The sequence below is a fragment of the Dama dama genome, chromosome 5 (assembly GCF_033118175.1).
Source record: "Dama dama isolate Ldn47 chromosome 5, ASM3311817v1, whole genome shotgun sequence".
NCBI lineage: Eukaryota > Metazoa > Chordata > Mammalia > Artiodactyla > Cervidae > Dama > Dama dama.
The window spans coordinates 100,523,700-100,546,580 of NC_083685.1; the positions used below are offsets into that span (position 1 = coordinate 100,523,700).

Consider the following 22,881-nt stretch of genomic DNA (forward strand, 5'->3'; position numbering starts at 1 on the left):
GGCGGGGGCGGGGCTGATACACAGGCTCTGATTGGCTGTCCGTATAGCCCCGCCCCACTGGCGCCTCTGAGGCCGCTGTGCGTCACGCAGCTGGCGGGTCTCTCATTCATTTGAGCTCCGTGCGGTCGCTCAGTCCTCGCTGGACCTTTAGTGAACCCCAGGTCTGGGTCGGGCACTGGGCCAAGCACTGTGAGGGATGCAGAGGTCGTTCTCGTGTCTGTCCCAAACCCTTCGGCCCCTAACCCCGGCTCTTAACCGCAGTCTCTCTTCCTTGTGGTCCTCACCTCACTTAGAACTCCCAGGGGCGTTTGATTTGCCCTGACCTTTCTCTGTCAGGCTTCTCCAGCTTTCACTGACTCTGCGTTTCCTCGGCTCTCTTCTTCCACTGTTCCCCTTTCAGTGTTACAGTTCTCTTCCCACCTCGTCTTGTCTGTCTGCCCCCGCTTCCCCACCCCACCCCCATTCTCACTCCTTCAAGGTGATGTCTTCCTTGCCTCCTCCCTCCCCTTCTTCCCTTTCCACTTGACAATAATCTCCAAGCCCTAGGATTTTACCGCCTTGTTCATCTCTCCGACCTTTCCTCTCTCCATTCTCTACCCCTACCTCCTTCCAAGTCATTTCTAACTGGATAACAACTGTCCATTTCCAGGTCATCCTGCACTCTACCACTCAGTCATCCTGTGTGTTTTTCTAGGTCCCAGAGCCTAAGCGAAATCCACTGTGTGAAAACTACTCTTTCAGCTTAACCCAGGTGGGAGTTTCCGAAGTTGACTTGTATAACAATGCTGTTTTTTGACTTCCTGGACAGAGCATGGTAGCAATTTGTCAGAGACATTTAGAGTGACACTTGCCTAGGGTGTTACTCCCAATGCCAAGGTGCTTTGCTTCTAAGAAAGTCAAGAGGTGAGATGGTTTGGAAAACGAGGATGATGGATTTCTATCTTCAACATGTTAGTTTTTAGCTGATCAACATCCAAAGAACATAACAGTAATTTGGAAGCTTAAGTTGGGGTCACAGAGCCCTCCTGAATCTGATGGAAGCTATAAATCCGTTCCCAAGGAAAATGCACATACATCTCTACACAGATAATTTTGTACACAAATTCAGGGAGTTCACAGAACCCTGAAGTGCATTCTTGGAACTCATGAATTTCAGGTTGAAAACTCTTACTCTGGTAGATGGTTCCTGATAAGGAAGTGACACTTGGCACTTTAATAATTTCTTTATAAACTGGCAACTTGCTCCTTGTGATATAGGATCATCATTCCTGCCCAAAGTTTTGGCAGCTAACTAGGTCAGTTAGTTTCTTGAAGTATGAGTTAAGAAACAATTAATTATTATTATGCTTAAAATTATTGATTATTAATTGTGTATTGTAATGCTTCTCCTTAGACCACTGCCAAAAGCATCATTTTGGCAGTTTGTTTAAAAATTGTATTTCCAGGCCCCACTTCTCAGAGCATCTGATCAGAGAAGGCAAGAAATCTGGCTTAACGTGCCCTCTTTATGAGTCTCATGTGTAGCCACATCTCAGAAACCCTGGTTTAGAATGGTGGTCACTACACTTTTTAGATCAAGCAGTCTTCACCAGTAAAACTATTTTGAGGTTAGAGAGCCACTAGTTGTATATGTATTTATTAATAAGTAACATACATGTATTATTTTGCCTACATATTCTACATAATAAAACATGTGAATATAACAGTTAAGAAAGACAGATATAAGGATGAAGAAGTAATATTTCAAAATATTTATTTTACTTATTGAATAAAGTTCCCATTTAAAATGAGGTTTTATAGGCCTCAATATGTGAGCAAATCTTGGTTTAATACTCTAGTTACACAGTGATTTTTTTCAGGTCTGGTTCTAACTTTAGTTTTTTTTTTCCCCCAGTACTTAGTGTTAATGGTTTTCATTAATGAAATAAAGAAACATTACAAACCTTCCAAATAGAAAAAGTACATCATTGGCAGAACATATTCATTTTTCAATGCCATCTGCTAATTAAGCAATTTTTGATGAAATGTGGCTACTAAGCAACTCCATAAAGTACCTGGTAGAATACTATATGATGTTACACATCACTGAAAATTATCTTCATGTTCTGGATAGGGTTTCAACCACAGAGCCTCAATTTTACTGAATGCCAGGATCTCGATGTCATCAAGAGTCTCTGTAACATCAATCTATCTTTTGTTGATGCCAGGAAAAGAACTCCTGCCTTCAGGTACAGATCTGGAAAGCTTCTGAACTGTATAGATGATTTTTTGTGGGTTTTTTCAATTTTTTTGAAATATAGTTGATTTACAACGTTGTGTTAACTTCTGCTGTACGGCAAAGTGATTGATATACATACACATGCATTCTTTCTCATATTCTTTTCCATTCTGGTTTATCACAGGATGTCGGACATAGTTCCTTGTGCTGTAACAGTAGGACTTTGTTTATCCATCCAGTATATACTGGTTGGCATCTGCTTATCCCAGACTCCCAATCCATCCCTCCCCAATCTTCCCCCACTTGGCAGCCACAAGTTTGTTCTCTATGTTTGGAAGTCTGTTTCTGTTTCATAGATGTATTGATTTGTGCTGTATTTTAGATTCCACATGTTAGTGATATCATGAGGTATTTGTTCTCTTTCTGACTTAGTTTGCTTATATGATGCATAGATGATTCTTTATCCCATTAACTGACCAGGGGCCCTTTAAAGTTTGGAGGGTTCTATCTGGTTAACAATTTTAGAGAGATTGACCAAGAGGCCTCAGACTCTCTCAAACATTCTACCATCCAGAACTCTCCTTCTTTGGTCTTTTAGATGCCTCACTTTAACCCTCGTTACCGACTTCCACGTTGCACATGGTCACTTCTGACCCTGATTGGCCTCCTTCAGTTCAGGTTGCTTGATCCCTTGCTGTGCTGATGACCCTCGGGCTTTGGACAGCCAGTCCCTGCCCTGTTGAATCTGTGACATTTCACTCTTCTTGATGGCCAGGGTTCTTGAAATCCCACCATCATGGAGCAGTGGGAGGCCCATCTGTCCCTGCTGTCAGATATGAGGGAGGCTGGACCACTGCCCAAGCCGAGCTTCTGTCTGCACTGGGGTTTTCAGATTGAACTTTCCTGTCTCTAACGGAAGCTTCCAGGAGCATGTGGTGACTCTTGAAGGGCTTGAGATCAATAAAAGAAGCAAGCATTTCTTCCTCTGGGGAGCCAGCAAGATGGGTGAGTCATCTGTCACTGCTAATTAGAATGAGGGGTCTGAACGTCAGGGAACACATGGAGAGAAAAGGGTTGGGATGAACCAGACACTGGGGTTTGAAAGAAAACACACAAAAAGCTACTTTCCAGAGTGCAGTCTATTCATGATGTGGTGTTAGGAGAACACAGAGAAAATTAATTGGCAGCGGTAGTCTATTTTAGGAAGATTTGGAGGGCCATTGAAGAGAGATTCAGGCTGCCCATGGAGAGGTGCAAAAGAAGCAGCACAGAGCACAACCTCATCTTGGAAGAAGCATGGTCACCAAGAATCAGGCATATAGTGTCTTCATTAAAGCTTGCAGGATTTTACCTATGACCCCCTCTTGCCTCTTATGCTGCTATGGACCCTCCAAACCGGAGCTGGAAGCATGTATTTCATTTGGCCAGCACAAGTTTTGAAATTCTCATTTTGAATACAAATGCCTTTTACATTCTTTTTTACTCTAAGTGGCATCATTTGGAGCTGATGAAGCAATGATGTGGGTCCCCCCGAGGTCCCTGGAGCATCCTGTCCATCACCAGATGCTACCCATCTCTGTGTCGTCATACACTCCTGAGCTTTTAAGATCATGTCTCCTTGGTCCAGCATGTCTGAGAGGAAAAGAAACAAGAAATCCTTTAATTTTGCTTCCTGAAAACCAATGAACTATACCAAACTGTCTAAAAATAGATTCCTGAATTCTAACACACAGACTCATGAGACGGTAGGGAAAAAGCTCTGCTAAAATATGGTTTATATATGTAACATCAGGAGAGAGTAGCTTGTTGTTGTTCAGTCGTGCCCAACTCCTTGAGACCCTATGGACTGCAGCACACCAGGTTCTTCTATCCTCTGCTATTTCCTGGAGTTTGCTCAAATTCATGTCCATTGAGTTGGTGATGCTAAGCATCTAAACAACTCATCCTCTGTTGTCCCCTTCTCCTTTTGCCTACAATCTTTCCCAGCACCAGGGTCTTTTCAATGAGTCGGCTCTTTGCATTAGGTGGCCAAAGTATTGGAGCTTCAGCTTCAGTGTCAGTCCTTCCAATGAACATTCAGGGTTGATTCCCTTTAGGATTGAGATGATTAAAAGAATATTCCCTTTTCTTTGACTGCACTTGTGGCTTGGATTTAATAAGGCATAAAAGACCAAAAATAGGGTGAGAGCTCTAGAGTAGTATTTGTCAAGAATAGGTTAGAATCACCAGAGAGAAATGGGAGAGTAGCTTAACAAAACCTGATTTTCAGATTTGAAGTGAACCAATAAAGACTGTTAAGTAAAGATGTTCTATCAGAAATTTTACTCTATTGATATAGTAAGAAATGTTCACTGAATAAATTCTTACAGGATTTATCATCTATGTATCTTGTAATTCATTGCTATTCAAGTAGAATCTGAGCAGAGAACAGAAACTTGGTACATTTATTTTCTGTTCAATAGGGTGAAAAAAAGAAATATTTTGTGTAAGTAAAATAGAATATGTAAGGAAAAAGACATGTCTTTTTATAAGACAGACTTTTCAAATGTAATTTGTTTCTGATTAATTTTTAAATGAAGCTGCTTACAAGAATATAAACATACAGTCATATTTTGTTACTTATAAAAGAATGCTTATTACAACAACAAAAGGATAGCTATCATTCTCAATTTAGCTACATATTAAATAATTTTCATTTAGATATTACATTCATAATATTCACAATTCATAAGCTACCAAAGGTTTATTATCAATAGACTTTCTCCAAATTGTGTTGCTCAGCAACTTATGTGGAGAAAGAAAAGATGAATAAAACCGATAAGAAGCAGTAAAATTCGAGTTCTTTATGATATTTTAGCTCTTTATAACAAATTTGGATGCAGTATTATGTGAAAGTCTTACAACTCAAAGTTGATATTGGAATGTACCTATGTTTTATGAGCAATCAGGGGCCATCTTTATCTAAGAGCTAAGACAAGATCAGGGAGAGAATGATTTTCAATAAATGAACTGAGTTCAGGTAAAGGCAATCTTTCTTCAAACTAATGGGAGTTTGTGTCCATATATATACATAGGACCTTGTTGTTTATCCATTCTGTATATACTAGTTTGCATCTGCTCATCCCAAACTCCTTGTTGATCCCTCCCCTACCCCCTTTCCACTTTGGTAACCATAAATGTTTATGTCTGTGAGTCTATTTCTGTTTTGTAAATAAGTTAATTTGTATCATTTTATATTCCACAATGTATTTACTCTTTTAATTCAACTTTCTAGAATGAATTTCCTAATTTGAATGTTTTCCTTTAGGTTTATTTGTTGCATATATTTTTCTTATTCAAGTTCATTAAACTGTATGAGGTCAATGTTTTTCTTAAGTTTCTATTAGAGAAATATTTATAATTGGAAAAGGGGGCTAGTAACACTTTACATAAGACTGTAAGTATTATCAGTGGTCTACAGCAAAGAATAGGGGAGAGATGCTTGTGGTACTTACGGGGGTGGGGAGATGAGAAGTCCTCCAAGCCATTTCTTGGTACCATTCCAAGACCCAAGAAATTGCAAGTGAAAAATGAGATAACATACACAACAGTGACATTTAGACCACAGGAACTGGTTGTGAAACCTACTGGCAGGTACTGGAATAAAGTGTTAGAAAATTGCTCAAATAGAATTGTTTGGTGTCAGTAACCCTTCATCTGGAGTCTGATGATGACATTTGGATTGTTTGCCAAAAAACTATAAGGCTGTTAATGCCTTTCCCCTGTATGTTAAAGAGGCCAAGTCAATGGAAATGCAAAATTAGCACAAGGCTGGAGGTAGGATGGGGTCCCTATTTTTTTTTTTTAATCAGTCTTTGCTAATTGTTGGCAAGTTTTATTGATGTTTTGAGAGATGAATTTCATTTGATTTTTGATGCTAACCTCTTTGAGTACTAAAATATAAACCTCAAAGAAAAGAAAGCCATCTTTTAATCTGTATCCCCAAAGAAGAGAGTTTAGGGAGCCTCAGCTTGTCCTTTTCTCTGTCCTTTGTTGCTTCTCTTCCCATCAGCACCATGCCAAGGATGCCCATAGAGTATTTAGCCTTCACTCTGGGCTAAACAGCCTGGATGGGGTACTTTCCTTCTAGCTTCTGATTAGGATTTCCCAGGACTAACAAGAGCAAGCTGGTATACTGATTCCCAGATGGGAATTTGGCAATGTTTATAATGACCTGGAATTGGAGATACTGTTCCGTCTGCCAGGCCCTTGGAGGAGAGTTCTGGAGGGCTGGAAATGTGAGGCTCTCCACTTAAGCACACCCACCTGCTTTCACCTTCTATTTGCCTTCACTTAACTTTCCCTAACGGAGAAGGCAGTGGCACCCCACTCCAGTATTCTTGCCTGGAAAATCCCATGGACAGAGGAGCCTGGTAGGCTGCAGTCCATGGGGTCGCTAAGAGTTGGACACGACTGAGCGACTTCACTTTCACTTTTCACTTTCATGCACTGGAGAAGGAAATGGCAACCCACTCCAATGTTCTTGCCTGGAGAATCCCAGGGACGGGGGAGCCTGGTGGGCTGCCGTCTAAGGGGTCGCACAGAGTCGGACACGACTGAAGTGACTTAGCAGCAGCAACTTTCCCTAAGCCCTATCTCTGGGGCTTCCCAGGTGGCTCAGTGGTAATGAATCTGCCTGCCAATGCAGGAGATGCAGGTTCGATCCCTGAGTCAGGAAGATCCCCTGGAGGAGGAAATAGCAACCCACTCCAGTATTCTTGCCTGGGGAATCTTATTGATAGGGCAAGCCTGGCAGGCTACAGTCCATGATGTCGCAAAAGAGTTGGAGATGACTAGACAACTAAATCACAAGCCCTATCTGAACCCACTGTGAGCAATCAAGATGATGGCGGAGGGTGGTTTTCAGAGCAAGAAGGCAGGTTCCTTTTGATGGAGGACGGATTACCAATATGCTAGGAGGAAGTTCCAGCACAGATAAGGTCTGTTGGAAGGATGTCCTGGTACAGATTGCTCAATACTTCCAAAGGGCAGGAATCATCTGGCTCCATGTTTCAGATTACCTGGTATGTTGTATGTCTGGTCATTCTATGTATAGGTGAGACATATCTCTGCCCAGAGATCCACACCTTACCATTCCAATTACATTTCTGTTGGTCCACAAGCCCCTAGTCTCACAAGGGACATTTTTTTTTTTTTTTTTCTTTTTAGCTGCTACGTTCCTAAAATCAGTCTGTGCCAAGCATTGGAGGAAACCTGACTTTGTTCTATGAGGTTGCCATCTTATATAATTCATATATAAATTACATATTTCTATAGCTGGTCTTATAAGGTGTAGAGGAGATGAAGGAGAGAACCCAGTGTGTATTTAGGGGAATATGGTGATGTGTGAGCTCAGTTGCTCAGTTGTGCCTGACTCTTTGTGACCCCGTGGACTTGAGCCCGCCAGACTCCTCTGTCCATGGGATTTTCCAGCAAAGAATCCTGGAGTGGGTTGCCATTTCCTCCTCCAGGTGATCTTCCCAAGCCAGGGACTGCACTCTTGTCTCTTGTGTCTCCTGCATTGACAGGCAGATTCTTTACCACTAAGCCACCTGGGAAGCCAGATGGTGATACAGATGATACACTAGCATTCTCTAGGCTCTCCCTTGGCAATGTAGAGGGTTGGGGTGTTAGGCAGCTCCATAGCTCGAGTCAACTCCCCTCTGGAAGTGCCCTGTCAGAGACTGGACAAGAAGCACGATCTCAGTGACACTGTTTCAGTTTTAAGATTCTGATTTTAAATTCTGAGATTCCAACAAGGGGCTTCTTGAACTTCCGGGGTCACAGACCTCTGTGGGAATGATAAAAAACTATGTACCCTATTATCCCCCAGATGCACACACTTTCAGGCCGCTGTAGGCCCCTCAGGGGGCCACCAGCCCGGGAGCAGGACCTCTGCCGGCCTTTTGGACCAGGCACCGGCGACCGGAGCCACTGTGCGGCTCCGCATCTGGTGCGGCTCGGCGTCAGGCGCGGGCGGGGGCGTGCCGGGGGCGTGCCCGGAGGCGGGACCAAGGCGGTGATGGCCACGCCCCTCGGCCGTGCGAGAGGCCGAGCTTGCTGCATTGCAGCCGCCGCGGCGCCGCTCGGCTCCTCACTCCCAACAATGGCGGCTCCGAGCCCCAGCGGCGGCGGCGGCGGCGGTGGCTCCGGGGGCGGCAGCGGCACCCCGGGCCCCGCGGGGTCCCCGGCGCCCGGCCACCCGGCCGTCAGCAGCATGCAGGGTAAGGAAGGCGGCGGCGCCGAGACCCCGGCCCCCCCCGGCTCGGCCGTCCGCGTCGTCGCGGCCTGTCTCCGCGCCGCGGACGCCCCCGGACCCGGCTGAGGAAGCCGCCGTGCCGCCCGCGCCGGCCAGCCTCCCTCCTCCCCTGCCTTCCCGGGCTCGGCCTGGCTCCCGGCGGCGGGCCGCGGCCTCTGCCCGCGCCCGCGCGGCCCGGGGCTCCCCCCGCCGCCGGCCGCCGGGCCCACCTAGAGTCCGACCCGCCCCCGCGGCCGCCCCGCCGCGGCCCCGCTTACCTGGCGCGCCCCGCCCGCCTTTCCGGGAACGCGCGGCCGGGCGGCGGCTGGAGGCGCCCGGGCCTGGCCTGCGGTCCCGGCCGCTGAGGGCGGCGGCGGCGGCGTCCGGGCTCCGCGCCCCTCTGCGGCGCCCCGGCCCTCTCCCCGCCGCCGTGGGGCCCGCGCAGGGCCATCTTGGTCCCGCGGGCGCCGCCGCGACCGGCCGCCCTGCTGACCTCTGCGCTTCGCGCGGGCCCTCTGGACCCTCGGTTTGCAAACTTTTGCAGGGTTTCCGCGCGCCGGGCGGGGCGCCGGGGGACTCCGGCCTGTGCCACCTGTGAAGGTAACGAGACAGTCCTTTGCCCGGGAGCGGCGATTTGTTTCTGGCCGGGGGTTTCTGTGCTAGCGTTCCATGCGGACCAAATAAATAAATAAAACCGGGAATTGGGTTTAAAGGGAGAGATCCGGGACCTCGAAAGGCGGGGGTCAAGAGTGGGTCTGCGTGGGGCTGCACACCTGGACGTGCCCTCCTGATGAGTGACTTGCCCTACCGGGAACGCCTGTGCGCTCTCTGTAGCTCTCGACTGGCGGTGTTGTTAAAAAATACTAGGCCCCAGCCCATCAGGGACCGTTTCCTTGAATTTACTGGGGAATTTTGAGCAGTCACATTATTTTCGAAAACAGGGAATCTCAGAAATTTCCTGACAACTTTCGCAAACTCCTTGCCTTCTTCAATAGCTAACAGAATCAGTGGGGGTACCCTTCATGGTCAGTGTGGCCATGGTTACTCTTTGATGAACATTTATCTAAAGGGCTTTGAGATCTGTCTTACGCGTGTGTCTAGTTAGGTTTGACATTTATTGAGTCTTTCGGGTTTATGCGAGTGTGATTCAGGAAGCAAGAGTTGGGGATTTTTGTCATTTTTACCTCCCTGTCCCCCCTCCTCTTGGGATATACATAAGGAACAGAGAGGACACTTTCTGTGCAGGCCCTCAGATGATTAATTGGAATTGAATTAGTTCCTGGATGCCACTGTGTTGCACAGTATACAGATGAACACAGGATGCATTTCCTGATCTTTGCATTGGGCAGTCTAGGTGGTGGTGGTGAAATGAAACAGTAAAATGACAACTTAAGATTGTATTGCATATCCAGAATGAGTGACTTATAGAGCTTATAAGTATGCAAGTTTTGGGGGTTTGAGAGTAGGAAGGCTGATAGTTTGAAAAAGCTGTAGACATTTATTTTCCAAAAAATATTAATTGAGCATCTGTTTAGTGCCAGGCATAGTGCTCTATCTCATAGTGCTCTTTATAAGAAAGAATGAATCAGAAAGCCTTATTCTTGATGGAGCTTATTCTTCAGGTAGGATTGGGGAGGGAAGACAGTGTGCAGATAAATAAAAACTGCTAATTGAGAAAAGTGTAATGAAAGTAACAGGCTGGGGTAGAATTTGATAGGGGAGGGGGGAATCTGCTTTGATAAGGTGGTCTCAGAGAACCTGTCTGGTAAGATTACTCTTGTGATAAAGAAGAGGGTTCTAGGCAAAGGGAACCATACATGTGAAGATTCCAAAAAGTGGAAAAGAGCCTGGAGTATTCTAGGAACTCAGAGAAAAGCGTCATGGTTAGGGGTTACTCTGATGCTCTCCATTCTCCTCCTCCCAACCCCTGGGTTTTGATATCCAGTCAGCTGACCTTTCTAATACGCAGTTTTGTTGTTGTTTAGTCACTCAGTCGTATCTGACTCTTTGCAACCCCATGGACTGTAGCCGGCCGGGCTTCTCTGTCCATGGGGTTTCCCAGGCAAGATCCTGGAGTGGGTTGCCATCTTCCTTCTCCAGGGGATCTTCCCCACCCAGGGATTGAACCCAAGTCTCCTGCAATGCAGGCAGATTCTTTACTGCTGAGCCCCTGGGGAAGCCCCTAGTAAGCAGAACCCAGTTTAAAAGGGAGAGGGAGGACTTCAAGACTTCTCTTTGAGCTCCTAATGAATTTTCTTTAGTCAGTGCTGTGTGCAGCCTTGATTGATTCAGGAACCTGTTATATCTTCTTGAACTGATCTCGATTACTCAGAATGAAGAGAAGCACTTGAAGCTCTCAGGATGTTCTCTCGTACAACCCAGGTTACAAACCATGGGCTTAAGCAGCTGGATAGGATTTTCATTTGTCTTGTGATGTTAGAGCCTCACCTCCCCTCCTTCACCTACCAGATCTTTGGCTTTAGGTCAAACTTGTGATCCTTGGTTGTTTGGTAAATGCCACTCCTTCCCCCACCCCCCCTCCGAACATGGTCAGTTGCCACCCCAAAGTACTGTTTCTCTGGAGTTGTTAATGACCGTGCTCATTCGAGTAGTGGGGTTCAGTTGAGGGGCCACGTGGAATACACATCATCTAACAGATATCGTGGTCGATCTGTGTGATGAGCATTGCGCTGGACACTGGATCACTCTTCACACTTTTTCATGGTCTGAGGTTTGTGATCCAGGAGTGGTCTCAGTTGAGAATTATTGTTTTTTAATGTAATGCTTGAGTTAAGCCAGAGCTCTGGAGTCCTGGATTTGAGTCTCTTCATCAGGATTTACGAATTCTGTGATCTTGGGCAAGATACTTAACTTTCCAAGTGTCGGTTTCTCCATTGGAAAGTAGGAATACAGCTTACTTTACAGGAACTTCTAGAATGCAGATACAGCGTGGGCCTGACATACAATTAAGTATGTGATCAATACATATTAGCCATCATCATTGTTAATAGCAACAATGCTCTTACTTATTATAGTCTAATTAATTGTCTCTTTCACTATTAGCAGATGAGTCCCAAACCCCTCATCATGGAGTTTCTTTAGCTTCGTTATCATTGGGTTCTACCCTTTTCTGTGAACTGTTTATTTCCATTTTTCATTATTGAGCATTTCTGTTCAGAATGTTCTCGATGAGTAGTCTTCCTGAGTTCAGGTAACTGCTCTGCCATGTGCAAGCTCTGTGACCTTGGCAAAATTACTGACCTTTTCTGAACTCATCTGTTTCTCATTTGTTAAAGTAGGGATAATACTTACTAGCCTGGTGTGAGAATCACATTATTAGATTAATGCTTATGAAAGTGCTTTGAAAACTATAAAATCTCTACACGTATATAAAGGGCCTTCCCAGGTAGTGGTAAAGAACCCATCTGCCAGTGCAGGAGGCTAAGAGACACAGGTTCGAGCCCTGGGTCGGGAAAATTCCCTGGAAAAGGGCGTGACAACCCACTCCAGTCTTCTTGCCTGGAGAATCCCATGGACGGAGGAGGCTGGCGGGCCGGAGGGTCATAAAGAGTTGGACGTGATTGAAGTGACTTAACATGCACGCACACGTACGTGTGTAAGGATTGCTATTAAACATGGTTTGTTCAATACTTTAGTTAGTAGGCCCTTAAAATTAATAGATTTTAAAAAACGAGAAGTTAAATTTATTATGGGAAACTTAAAGCAGGGAAAAAATAAAACATCTTAAACTTTACTTGGGTAGCTGAGAAATGTCATTTTTAAAAAATGATTAGAATAGTTAGAATCTGTAAATGTGTGTGAAAAACAGAGGCATCTGTAAAGTACTTGTCACAGGAAATGGTTTTAAATTATATGTTGTAGGTGCCTCTGATTCAGTTAATGTGCTTATCTAGGCAGTTTTTCTTTTTTTGAGTCTCTAATGTATAACATGTATAATACATGTATAACATGTATGTTTATATAACAGTAAGCTTACAGACTAGCCCATTCCTTACCCATTTACCCTCAGCTGAACATTTTACAAATGTCAATTTAGGTAAAAAGATGATAATTGATTGTAAAAAAAAAAAAAGTAAAAAAGATTGTAAAAAAAAAAAGTAAAAAGATTGATTCTGCTTTTAAAAAATATACAAAATAATTCACAGCATAGCAACCATAGTTAATAATATTGTATCACATATTTGAAAGTTGCTAACAGAATAGATCTTAAAAGTTCTCATCACAGGAAAGTTCTTTATGTACAATGATGATTGTTAATTTGACTTACTGTGTGGTGATCATTTCTCAATATCGACACAATACAAACATCAAATCAAGTCGTATACTTGAAACTAATAGAACGTTATGTCAGTTACACCTCGTTAAAAATTTTATAGAAAGAAAACACAAACACACACACAAAACTTAGAAGCGTAACGAAACATATCTGTTGAGGAAAAGTGAAAATTTGAATCGGTATGCTTTTTTCTCCCAGTAATATTTGCATATACAAAATTAGTATGAAATGCCCTGATTGTGATTCTATTTGACTCTCTTTCTGTCTGTACCATTTACCAGAGGGGTGTGCCTTAATCCTAATTAAAAAAAAAAAAAAACTGAATGGTACACAGGGATAAGGTTCCAAACCTTGGAGTGGCTTGCTTTTCCTACTGTGTTGGAACACACTTTCTGTCACCATTTGTTTGACATGACCTGAAAAGTAAAATTCAGCTCAGGAAATTGGTGCCCCCTTAAAGCATGTGATGTGTTTCTCTATATTCCTTAAAAAGGAGAGTAACCCTAGTATTAAATTTAAGAAAGTAGAAAAACATAATGCTTTCAAGATACTTATTTTCTCATGTTTTCCTTAATGTCCCTTATCTGAGTGTGTATTGACACTTGTTTAAAGTGGTGTATGAGAACCCTGTATTTTGAGTCATGTTTCTTTTTTTGTAAATTTCTCTTTTCCTATTCTATTTCTGTTAACCTGATTTGAGAAGCTTGGATTGACTTGGGCCCGTAGAGTTTTTCTTATATTTAGGGGCCTGGAAATCAGATCAACTCTATTGCACATAATTCAGATGGACCTCTATCACTTGGAGATCTGAAAAGCCCACATGATACAATCTGAGGAAGCATAATTCAGATTTAAAGTCTGGAAGGGAAACTAATAGTTATCACAGCTCTTTTTTCACTGTCTTTGCTTAAGTTGATGCTCATAAGCTCTCTTTAAGGGTAGGTGGGCATGGTCCCCTTTCTTAGGTAAGGGAATAAACATTTAAACTGAGGGATTTGCCCTGGTGAAAGTGGGTTTTAATCCACCTGGTGACAGGTAGCCTTTGCTCTTCTTTCCTAGGCTTCCTAGCATGAGGCAAGCTGGTATTTCAGCGCTTAGTTACAAAACCGGAGTCAGTTAGGTAGTCACCAGCCACAGCGAGGAAAGGAGGTGGGCATACGGGACTGACAAGATCCTCAATGTTAATTGTGAGTGAGTAGTTCTGGATGATGCAGGTAACCTGGAGTTACTCCATTAAGGTGGGTCCCTTTGCAGTTTGAGAAAGGTGAAGTCAGGAAAACTCAAGGAAGTAACCCAGCAGGAAGTCTGTGGAACTCTGTCTAAGTACAGTGAAAATACAAGGTCTGGATAGGCTTAGATAGGTGCTTAGATGTTAGAGCCGCCATGGTGTACTGTGAGTGACTTTACAATTGAAGGCATGCGCCAGAATTCCGAAGTTGGAGTTGCAAGGTGACCCACTGCCGGCGTCTTCAGCTGTGTAGGAGGCGGGTATGGGCGCTTGGTCTGTGGCCTGACCCAGGAAGCAGGCAGCTGTGGTTTTATGTCAGGTTGGCTTCGTACTGTAGTCATCATCCCTTTTCAGCATTTCTAGAATCCAGGGTGTCCGGAAACCATAAGGTGCTACTGAGGGGGTGGGCAACTACTGAGACCCCTGCCCTTCCCACCCCCTCCCCTCATTATACCCTCGCCCAGACAAAGAGAAGGGGGGTGGTTGCTGTGCCCCATGAGGGCCATTCGACAAGCAGCTTTACATGTGGACACGCTGTTTCAAATTCTGAGATCTCTTGATGTTATTGTTAATCTTATATATAAATGAGGAAACTGGGGCTCAAGTGAGATGACTCGTTAGAGTTTCAGTTGGAACTAGAACCTAGGCCTGACATTCTTCATTTTGTTTTCTACTTTCTCAAATGCCGTTATGCCTTTGGTTTTAATATACACTTAAACACATCCTAAACAGCCTTTTAAAGTGTTGCAGACAAGCTTGCTTTATCTGGTAAGTACAGTAAATTGTAGGTTTCCAGTTATGGCCCGTTAAGGGCTCTCAGGATTGGGGCTAGAGGGTGAGAATGAGGGGAACATGCAGGAGAAGCCTGGTGAGTAAAAGGAGAAGAAACCACCACCCCACCCCACCCACCTTTATTTCTTTTGTTGGCTTGCTAAGCACCCTGCCCTGTGTATCTCTGTATATCATTCTTGGGTTTCTGAGATTTGGTGAAAAGAAATTTGGTTGGGGCCAGATAAAATGAAAAGGACTCAAATTTGAAGCAGGAGATCAAGTAAAATTAAGGCCCTGGGTACAGACACAAAGTTAAAGAGTGCAGCACCTGAGATTAGAAAATTTAACCTGTTACTAGCAGTGGATTCAGCTGCTATCTACTACTCTCGGCGATGCAGGGCTCAGAGCATATGCATGGAAAGACAGAATTTAGACGTAATTTGTGAGACCTCAAAAACAGCATATGTGAATGAATATTAATGGACTAATTACAACAATCTCAAATTTGCTTTTTTATGAAGTTGAGGATATTGGAGGTTTTCCTCCCCATTTCTTTCTCACCATCTTTCTCTTACTGTACAAGGTTGGTGGTGGCTCCCTTGGCCCCGCCCTGCCCGTTGAACATCATAAGCTTTTTCTCATCTGTACTGTAAGCACCAATTCTCTGACCTTGGCGGGTTCTTCTCCATGTTTATATAATCTCTCCCTATATAGATTCTCTCTCTCTACATATGTGTGTGTGTGCATATGTGTTGTATATGTATACATGTATATGTATAGTCTTAGAAGTCTAGAAAGATTTAGCTAATAACTTTTTATCTGACTTCATCGATAAGATGACATGGAATTTCAAGGAAAAGGCAAGTCGTTCTGTTCCAGTTTCTTTAGCCTATGCTTGCCCACGAACCCCAGGTCAGTTAGCAGATCTTTTCTGAATGAGGAATGTAGATATGAGAGGGATGTAGGTATGAGTCCTTAGAATCTGTTCACCTGGTCACTTCATCCATAACTAGGTTAGTCTGTAGTTTTACTTCTAGAATGCTACCCCCTCTGTTTTTAGCTACATGCATGGATTCTGTACTGATTACAGAACTTCCAAGTTTTGAGAACTTATTCGCATTTAAAGGGCTTAACTTCTAATGTGTTCGGGGAGTAATTGGTGACATTTCTAACGTTCCCAGTTACATATGCTTTAAATTTTTACCTATTCATTATATTGTTATCCTGTAATTTATTTTTAATACTACCATACAGCTCCTTCTCATTCTTCTTCACATACTTTCAGATTTATTTTATTTCACATCCTACTTTCAGATTTATTTTTCCTGCTCCTTTCCCCATTCATATTGCTGTTCAGTTCACCTCTTCTCTCCCCTTTTATTTTTGCTACCTAGTAGCAACTACTGACTGTATTTAGAGCTAAGGAGAATAGTAACTATCAGATTGTATCAGATTGTTTCAGTGTTTTACCAGCTCCTCTGCAGTCTGCAGGTGCATTTCCCCCTCCCTCTTCCAGTGGCGGGAGTGGGAGATGGGCCTCTGAGCTCCTCTGTGTTCCTTTTCTGCAGTTGCTTCCAGAACGCACACTGCCAGCTCCCATTCCTCCTGACTTACGCCTGGTGGGACGCTGGCTGGCTTTTAGTTGCTTAGGTTCATAAGACCCACAGGATCCTTTCCCCCTACAGCATGTGGGGTCTTTCTGGACCAGGGATCAAACCTGTGTCTTCTTCATTAGCAGGCCGTTTCCTATCCACTGCACTATCAGGGAAGTCCTATAACTTAAAATCCTAAGAATTTTGATAGCTGGATGGGAGAGATAATCCTTTTTTGTCCTGGCTCTTTTTCCTACAAGTTTTGATTGAATTTGTATAAATACACTTGAGCAATACTCATTCTAAATTTGACTTCTCCATTTTGTTCCCCAAAGCAATAAAAAACAGAGGTATAGGTAGACCACTTAGAAAACTGGAAATTCACCCAATAGACTTTGAGGGCAAATGAATACATATTCATTTGTATTTTGGAAAGCTTTTGTTTTGAACAGCTTATTTGACTGGGTGCATTTTACAAAATTGCATCTATGTAAATGTATGTGGAAGGTATAACTGGACCTAATTGAATTTGGAAATATGTTGATGTATCTAAGGAGAATTCACAGGTTTTCTTCCTGTAACTCCTGTAGTCCTACTTATCATTTCTAGGGACATGGTCTTTTTTCAGGCCTACTTTAGAGAATTTCAGCACCTCTTTAGTAGTTCACTGTCTTATCATTTGAAGTTAGCTCATTGGCAGAATGGTGCTATGCGTGTTTAGCTTTTACAATTTATTAACTACCAAAGCTTTTGAATCGGGGTAGTAATCAAATAGTTTAAGTCTGTAATTTGAGTTAATAAAATGTGATTTGTTCTGAACTTGTAGATTGAAAAAATCGATGACTCTGCCTTTAAAGTTACTGTTAACTTCTAAGGGCTAATAGCTATTCTTTTTATTGAATAGATGTGAAAAGTAAGGGTAAAGACAATGTAACTCTTATAATTTGAACTTGGTTTCAGTTCCATATAATTATAAAAGTACATCTACATGAGAAAGAGCTGACTTTTTAAAGAAGGCACATGTGTTATAGTTATCTCTGTGATGGTGGAGGTTATGTGCTTTGAACTGTTCTTGAATGCAATATAAAAATGCAATGTCATGTTCTAATTTTGGTTTGTTTGATTTACAGTAAATGAACTTATCTCTTTTACTTTAGGCTTTCAGATAAACTTCTCTGAAAAGGCACAAAGTAAGCTACACGTTTTATGATATTATGCTGCTTACTGTTTTCATATCCATCTTGGTATTGGAAGTGTGTCCACTATTGTTTCAACTAACCAACCATAGCAGTCTTACTTTGAAAGAGCTTCCATTTTTCATTAGTCTCCCAAATTAAAAAAAAAAAAAAAAATCTGTTTTATATTCTTGATTTTAAATTGTTCTTGCTTTCACTTGCAGTTGACCTAGGAGAAACATGTAGGTATTCAAATGTATATAAGTATAGAAAGAGATATATAGATATAGACATAGACAGATATACTAGATTTAGAAAGATATATGTTCATAATATATAGTTGTATAGAAAGATGTACAGAGATACTTGGACTTAGCCAATTTAAATCACAAGTTGAAGAAAGTTCACTTTTACAATTGGAGTGCAAAAAAGTATATAGTATAACTGTACTCTGAGACTTCATGCTTTAAAGTTGACTTATTTTAAAGTGTGCATTTAATGAATTTTAAATTTTTTTCTTTAAAAACAAAACTTTTTTTCTTTCTCATTTCCACTCCCCTCAAAATAGACCAGCGTTGTATATTAGAGCACCGGTCTTCATAGACTACAGAATAGGTTTTCTATAGGAAAGCAAAATTTCTAAAGCTAAAATGAATACATTTTAAAGTTAAATGTCATTTGTATAAAATGCAATATAAAAAAGTCCCAATTCAAGAAGACTGTTCTTTAGTTACCACAAATATATCCCAAAATACAGTGTGTTCATCTTCTGCTTGTTGTTTCATAGAGTGGAGAAGAATAACAGTCGTGCTTTTTTTACTTTCTGGCTATTCCATTTGCCAGGATATCAGTTCCCTGAGCACGGATTGAACCTAGGACCTGGCAGTGCAAGTGTGGAGTCCTTAACCACTGGGCAACTAGGGAACTCCATGACCACTTTTTTATATACACCATTCTCTTTCCTCCAGCATTATGAGATGTAATTGATATATGTCACTGTGTGAGTTTACAGTCTGATGCGCTTACATATTGTGAAATGATTACCACAGTAGGGTTAGTTAACACCTCTGTCACCTCACATAACTAAGAGTGAGAACCTTTAAGATTTACTCTCTTAACAGCTTTCAAGTGTATAATACAGTGTTGTTAGCTATAGTCACCATGCTGTACATTTTAGATCCTCTGATATGCATCATTTTTAAGTTAGTTCAAATGAAATGGTTTAAGCTGGAGAAAACATTTCTGCTGTTTTAAAACTTTCTGATGGAAGTGAGTGAGTGAAAGTCGCTCAGTCATGTCCAAATCTTTGTGACCCCGTGGACCATACAGTCCATGGAATTCTCCAGGCCAGAATACTGGAGCGGGCATATTCTTTACTAGCTGAGTCACAAGAGAAGCCCAAGAATACTGGAGCGGGCATATTCTTTACTAGCTGAGTCACAAGAGAAGCCCAAGAATACTGGAGCGGGTAGCCTATCCCTTCTCCAGTGGATCTTCCCGACTCAGGAACTGAACCGGGTTCTCCTGCATTGCTGGGGGATTCTTTACCAACTGAGCTACCAGGGAAGTCAGTGGAAGCAATGTGCTTAACTTCTGTTGGTTGAACATTATGACTTCCTTGGAAAAGTAGTTAACAAAAATTTATCTCTTGAATGGTTTACCTGTGATATAAATCTATAATGAGTAATAGAGTATGCTAGACCCTAGGATAAAATTTTTTTAATTGGTCCATATTGTCATCCTTGTCTTACCTTAAACTAAAAATAGTACATGATTTCCTGCTTATAGGGAACCTGCACATATGATACATACCTCCATGTAATGAAGTTACAGCTTCTAATTTATACTATGTTTTAAATGTATATGACACATTCACTGTGACAGTTTTTAGCTTTCATTTATACTTTAACATAAAGCATTGTTCTGATATTTAATGTAATTTTTAAGTTTTTATTTATGTATGGACATAAAATCTATTTGAGAAAAATGTTGCCTTTTAAAAAATTTAGAATTACATTTACACTGTTGCTTTTTTCTCTTAGTCCTCTTGTGGACTATAGAGAATAGTTCACAGTATGAGAAATGTTGATTGTATTAAGTTTAAATTGTGTATACAGTGACTATAAAGCTCTTTATTAAGTAAGACGCCTTCAGACTGCCTAAACGGTGTGGTGCTATCTCTTGCCATTTGCTCTGGAAATACCAGGTTTTAGGTGTGCATACTTTACTGCAGCGACAGAACCTATCTGGGAAGTGTGTACATGCCCACCTTTGGTTGCCTTCACCACTTCTGCACACTGACTGCGCTCTCCCTTTTTATTTCTCATCTCTGGGAGGTCTCCTTTCAGTTTCCGGCTTTTGGAATTCCCTGGGGGCTCAGTGGTAAAGAACCCACCTTGCCGTGCAGGAGCCATAGGAGACTCAGGTTCGACCCCTGGTCAGGAAGATCCCCTGGAGAAGGAAGTGGCAACCCACTCCAGTGTTCTTGCCTGGAGAATCCCTTGGACATAGGAGCCTGGTGGGCTACAGTCCTTGGGGTCACAGAGAGTCGGACACGACTGAAATGACTTTAGCATGCACGCATGCAGTCTTGTGCATTCATTCACAGAGCACATGTTGGACACTGAGGTTCCATCCGGTGATGGAGATTATTGGGGCAGAAGTGAATAGAACAGGCCCCCGTCCCTGCAGGCTCTTCTTAGTGCGGTGGCGCTGCTGAGCACTGGGCACCTCTGCTCCCACTGTTCTCTCAGGAGAGAGAACCAGCATGCCGGCTGCTGTGGGGTCCCCTGGTGGCTGCCTTCCTGGTTGGAGACCACGGCTCAGAGGTCCTGCAGTGGCCTGTCCTGCCATGGCGTCAGGCAGAGCCGTCTGTGCGGGCTGGGACCTCAGAGGATGTCTCGCGAGGGAGGGTGGGAGCTGGGATCGTGGTGCGGAGGCCAGCTCTAAGTTGATGACTCTTGTTTTTGTACAGTTGGTACCAGTGTTTTAGGGTAAGGTTTCAGTTGTTGACATCTATTGACACTTTTACCCAAGACTGGTCCTGTGATCTGTGTAACTTAAAATTTATAAGTGCAGTTTGGTAATGTTTGCAGAGAATCAGTCTTCCAGTTTGCTCTGGAACATAGCCGTTAACTGTTTGTTAACATAGCCACTCATTTCTTTGCCAATGAAGGGCTTGAAATCACCAAAGCAGCATCTTCTTACTTATTAGGGTATACTCTAGTGCCAGAATCTCCAGTTTCATTCTGAAGGTGTTTTCAAATGATCAGAAAAACTATAATTTAATTCATTAAAAATAATTATATAGCAGACAGTAGTTGTAGGAGGGGATGGAGTGCAGAGAACACAAGTACATTTTGTTAAAAGTCCACTAAGTGTGAATGCTGCTTTAATGTTCAATTTTCCATCACAAATCAGAAAGACTTATTGTAAGATGGTTCTGATGACTAATGGAAGCTCTGAAGGATTAATTTTTCCCCATTGTTTGACTTACACATAGTTTTTGTTTTTTTTATATTGCTGTATCACTATTCCAGTAGTTTATTACAATTGCCTGTTATAAGTTAGTGAAGTTTTATTGGTCATGTGTGTGTAGGTTTATAACAGACACACACACACAAGTGTGAGATTGCATATTTAATTTTGGAACCAGATTTTTATAGAAATTCAATAAAAATCCACGTTATACCTCATGATCTTTTATCAATTATAGTTTCTGCCTTTATTTGGTTTTCTAAATATATATAAGAATATATATTATCTTATTTATCTTAAGATAAATAAAGTTATTATTTGAGACAACAGTGTTAATATTTCTTTTTAACACTGTTGGATTATTGAATTTTCCTAAAGTCTGAATGTAAGACTACATCAGGGGAAAATACTTTTTTCCGATGTAGAGCTCCTACATTTAGAAGTTTGATTAGTTCATCATTTATCGTTTGAAGATAATGATTTTGTACTTGTAAATATGTTTATGTGATTTATGAGCAAGTTTGATATCTCAGTGACTGTAATGAGCTAACTTGTAAACATAGTTCTTTAAAATATGATTTGCCTTGCTTTATAAAACCAGTTTTTCTTTGAATGGGGAGGAGCAGGAGATTTGCTTGAAACAAAGTTTTTGAGATATGGTTTTGTGAGTGTTAAATTTACCTCCATGTGTCCTCATTTTGATTTTTTATTTCTATGAGAATTTTAAGACCCCAGTGCATAGGGATTTTCCTCATATAACACCTAATAGAATCCTGTGCCAATCAAAGTGAGAGCAGTTGGGAATCTGGCAAATAATTTCACACAAGAGCACTTTAGCTCTTTTTCCCCACCATGTGCTGAAGTATATTTTCAGCCCATGTCTGGAGAATTCTTGATGGCTGAAGACAACTTCTGGGAGTGTTGAATTTCTGTACCTTTGCCTTTTATACTTTCTGTAGCTCTGAAAAGATTTAGTGGCTTTAAAAAATTGTTTTCCTTGAGAATGTTTGCACAGCGACAAGATGTTTATTTAGAAAATTTCATGTTCCAGAACTGACTGTTATCCTTGAAGTTAGTAGTAGAAATTAGATTACAGGTATTGATTGCTTTGGATAATACTGCACAGCTAAGTATTTGGGGGGAAATGGCAATATCCTAGTGACAGATTTCATTGTGAAACTATTCTTTTGAATAAGCACCCTGGATTGTTTTTAAATTGGTAATAATAAGAATGAGCCAATAAAGAGGAGAAAGGATGTTTTGTGAGTCTTCGCAGAAGTTTGAGGAAGTCATTTGTAAGTTTACTGACTTGGTAAGTTCTGTGAAAGATGATGTTTCCCCCAGGAGAGTATTTGACTTTGTTGGAGGTGGAGTGTAGAAAACAGGTGAGGAAGGAGTGGAGGAAGGGTCAAGCCCTCCTGCATTTAGAACTAGAGCTTAGAATACTTGATTGATTAAACTTCTAATTTTCCACTTATTAGCAAAAATCTATACCCAATGACTAAAATTTTATTGCTTGCAATACTCAGCCTTTCTAAGAAACAGAATGACCACATTTGCTATGATTGGAGGTTAACATGGATTATTTAAATTTACATACATGCTGAAGTTAGTTGAAAAATGAGACTTTTATAGGATTTGCCACAAGTCCTTAGGACTAAACGTCTATTCTATTCATCGCTATCTTTGTGGACCCTGATAAACTGTCATTGGAAAGCCCTTATGCTTAGAAACTGCTGCTGCTGCTGCTGCTAAGTCACGTCAGTCGTGTCCAACTCTGTGTGACCCCATAGACGGCAGCCCACCAGGCTCCCGTCCCTGGGATTCTCCAGGCAAGAATACTGGA

General features: G+C 42.0%; 1 protein-coding gene and 1 long non-coding RNA gene across 3 annotated transcripts in view; both read left to right on the forward strand.

Annotated features, from left to right (window-relative positions):
- Window positions 1-83: 83 nt before the first annotated feature.
- Window positions 84-2,128, forward strand: LOC133055993 (uncharacterized). Its single transcript, XR_009692716.1, has 3 exons — window positions 84-161; window positions 695-751; window positions 2,114-2,128. It is a non-coding gene; the product is annotated as an uncharacterized LOC133055993 (long non-coding RNA).
- A 6,235-nt stretch (window positions 2,129-8,363) lies between these two features.
- The window catches only part of MAP2K4 (mitogen-activated protein kinase kinase 4), a 78,478-nt gene continuing 63,960 nt past the window's right edge, over window positions 8,364-22,881 (forward strand). For both annotated transcript variants that reach the window (XM_061143509.1, XM_061143510.1), the window contains exon 1: window positions 8,364-8,481. In XM_061143509.1, the coding sequence (XP_060999492.1) occupies window positions 8,364-8,481 (118 nt within the window). The remainder of the gene's footprint in view (window positions 8,482-22,881) is intronic.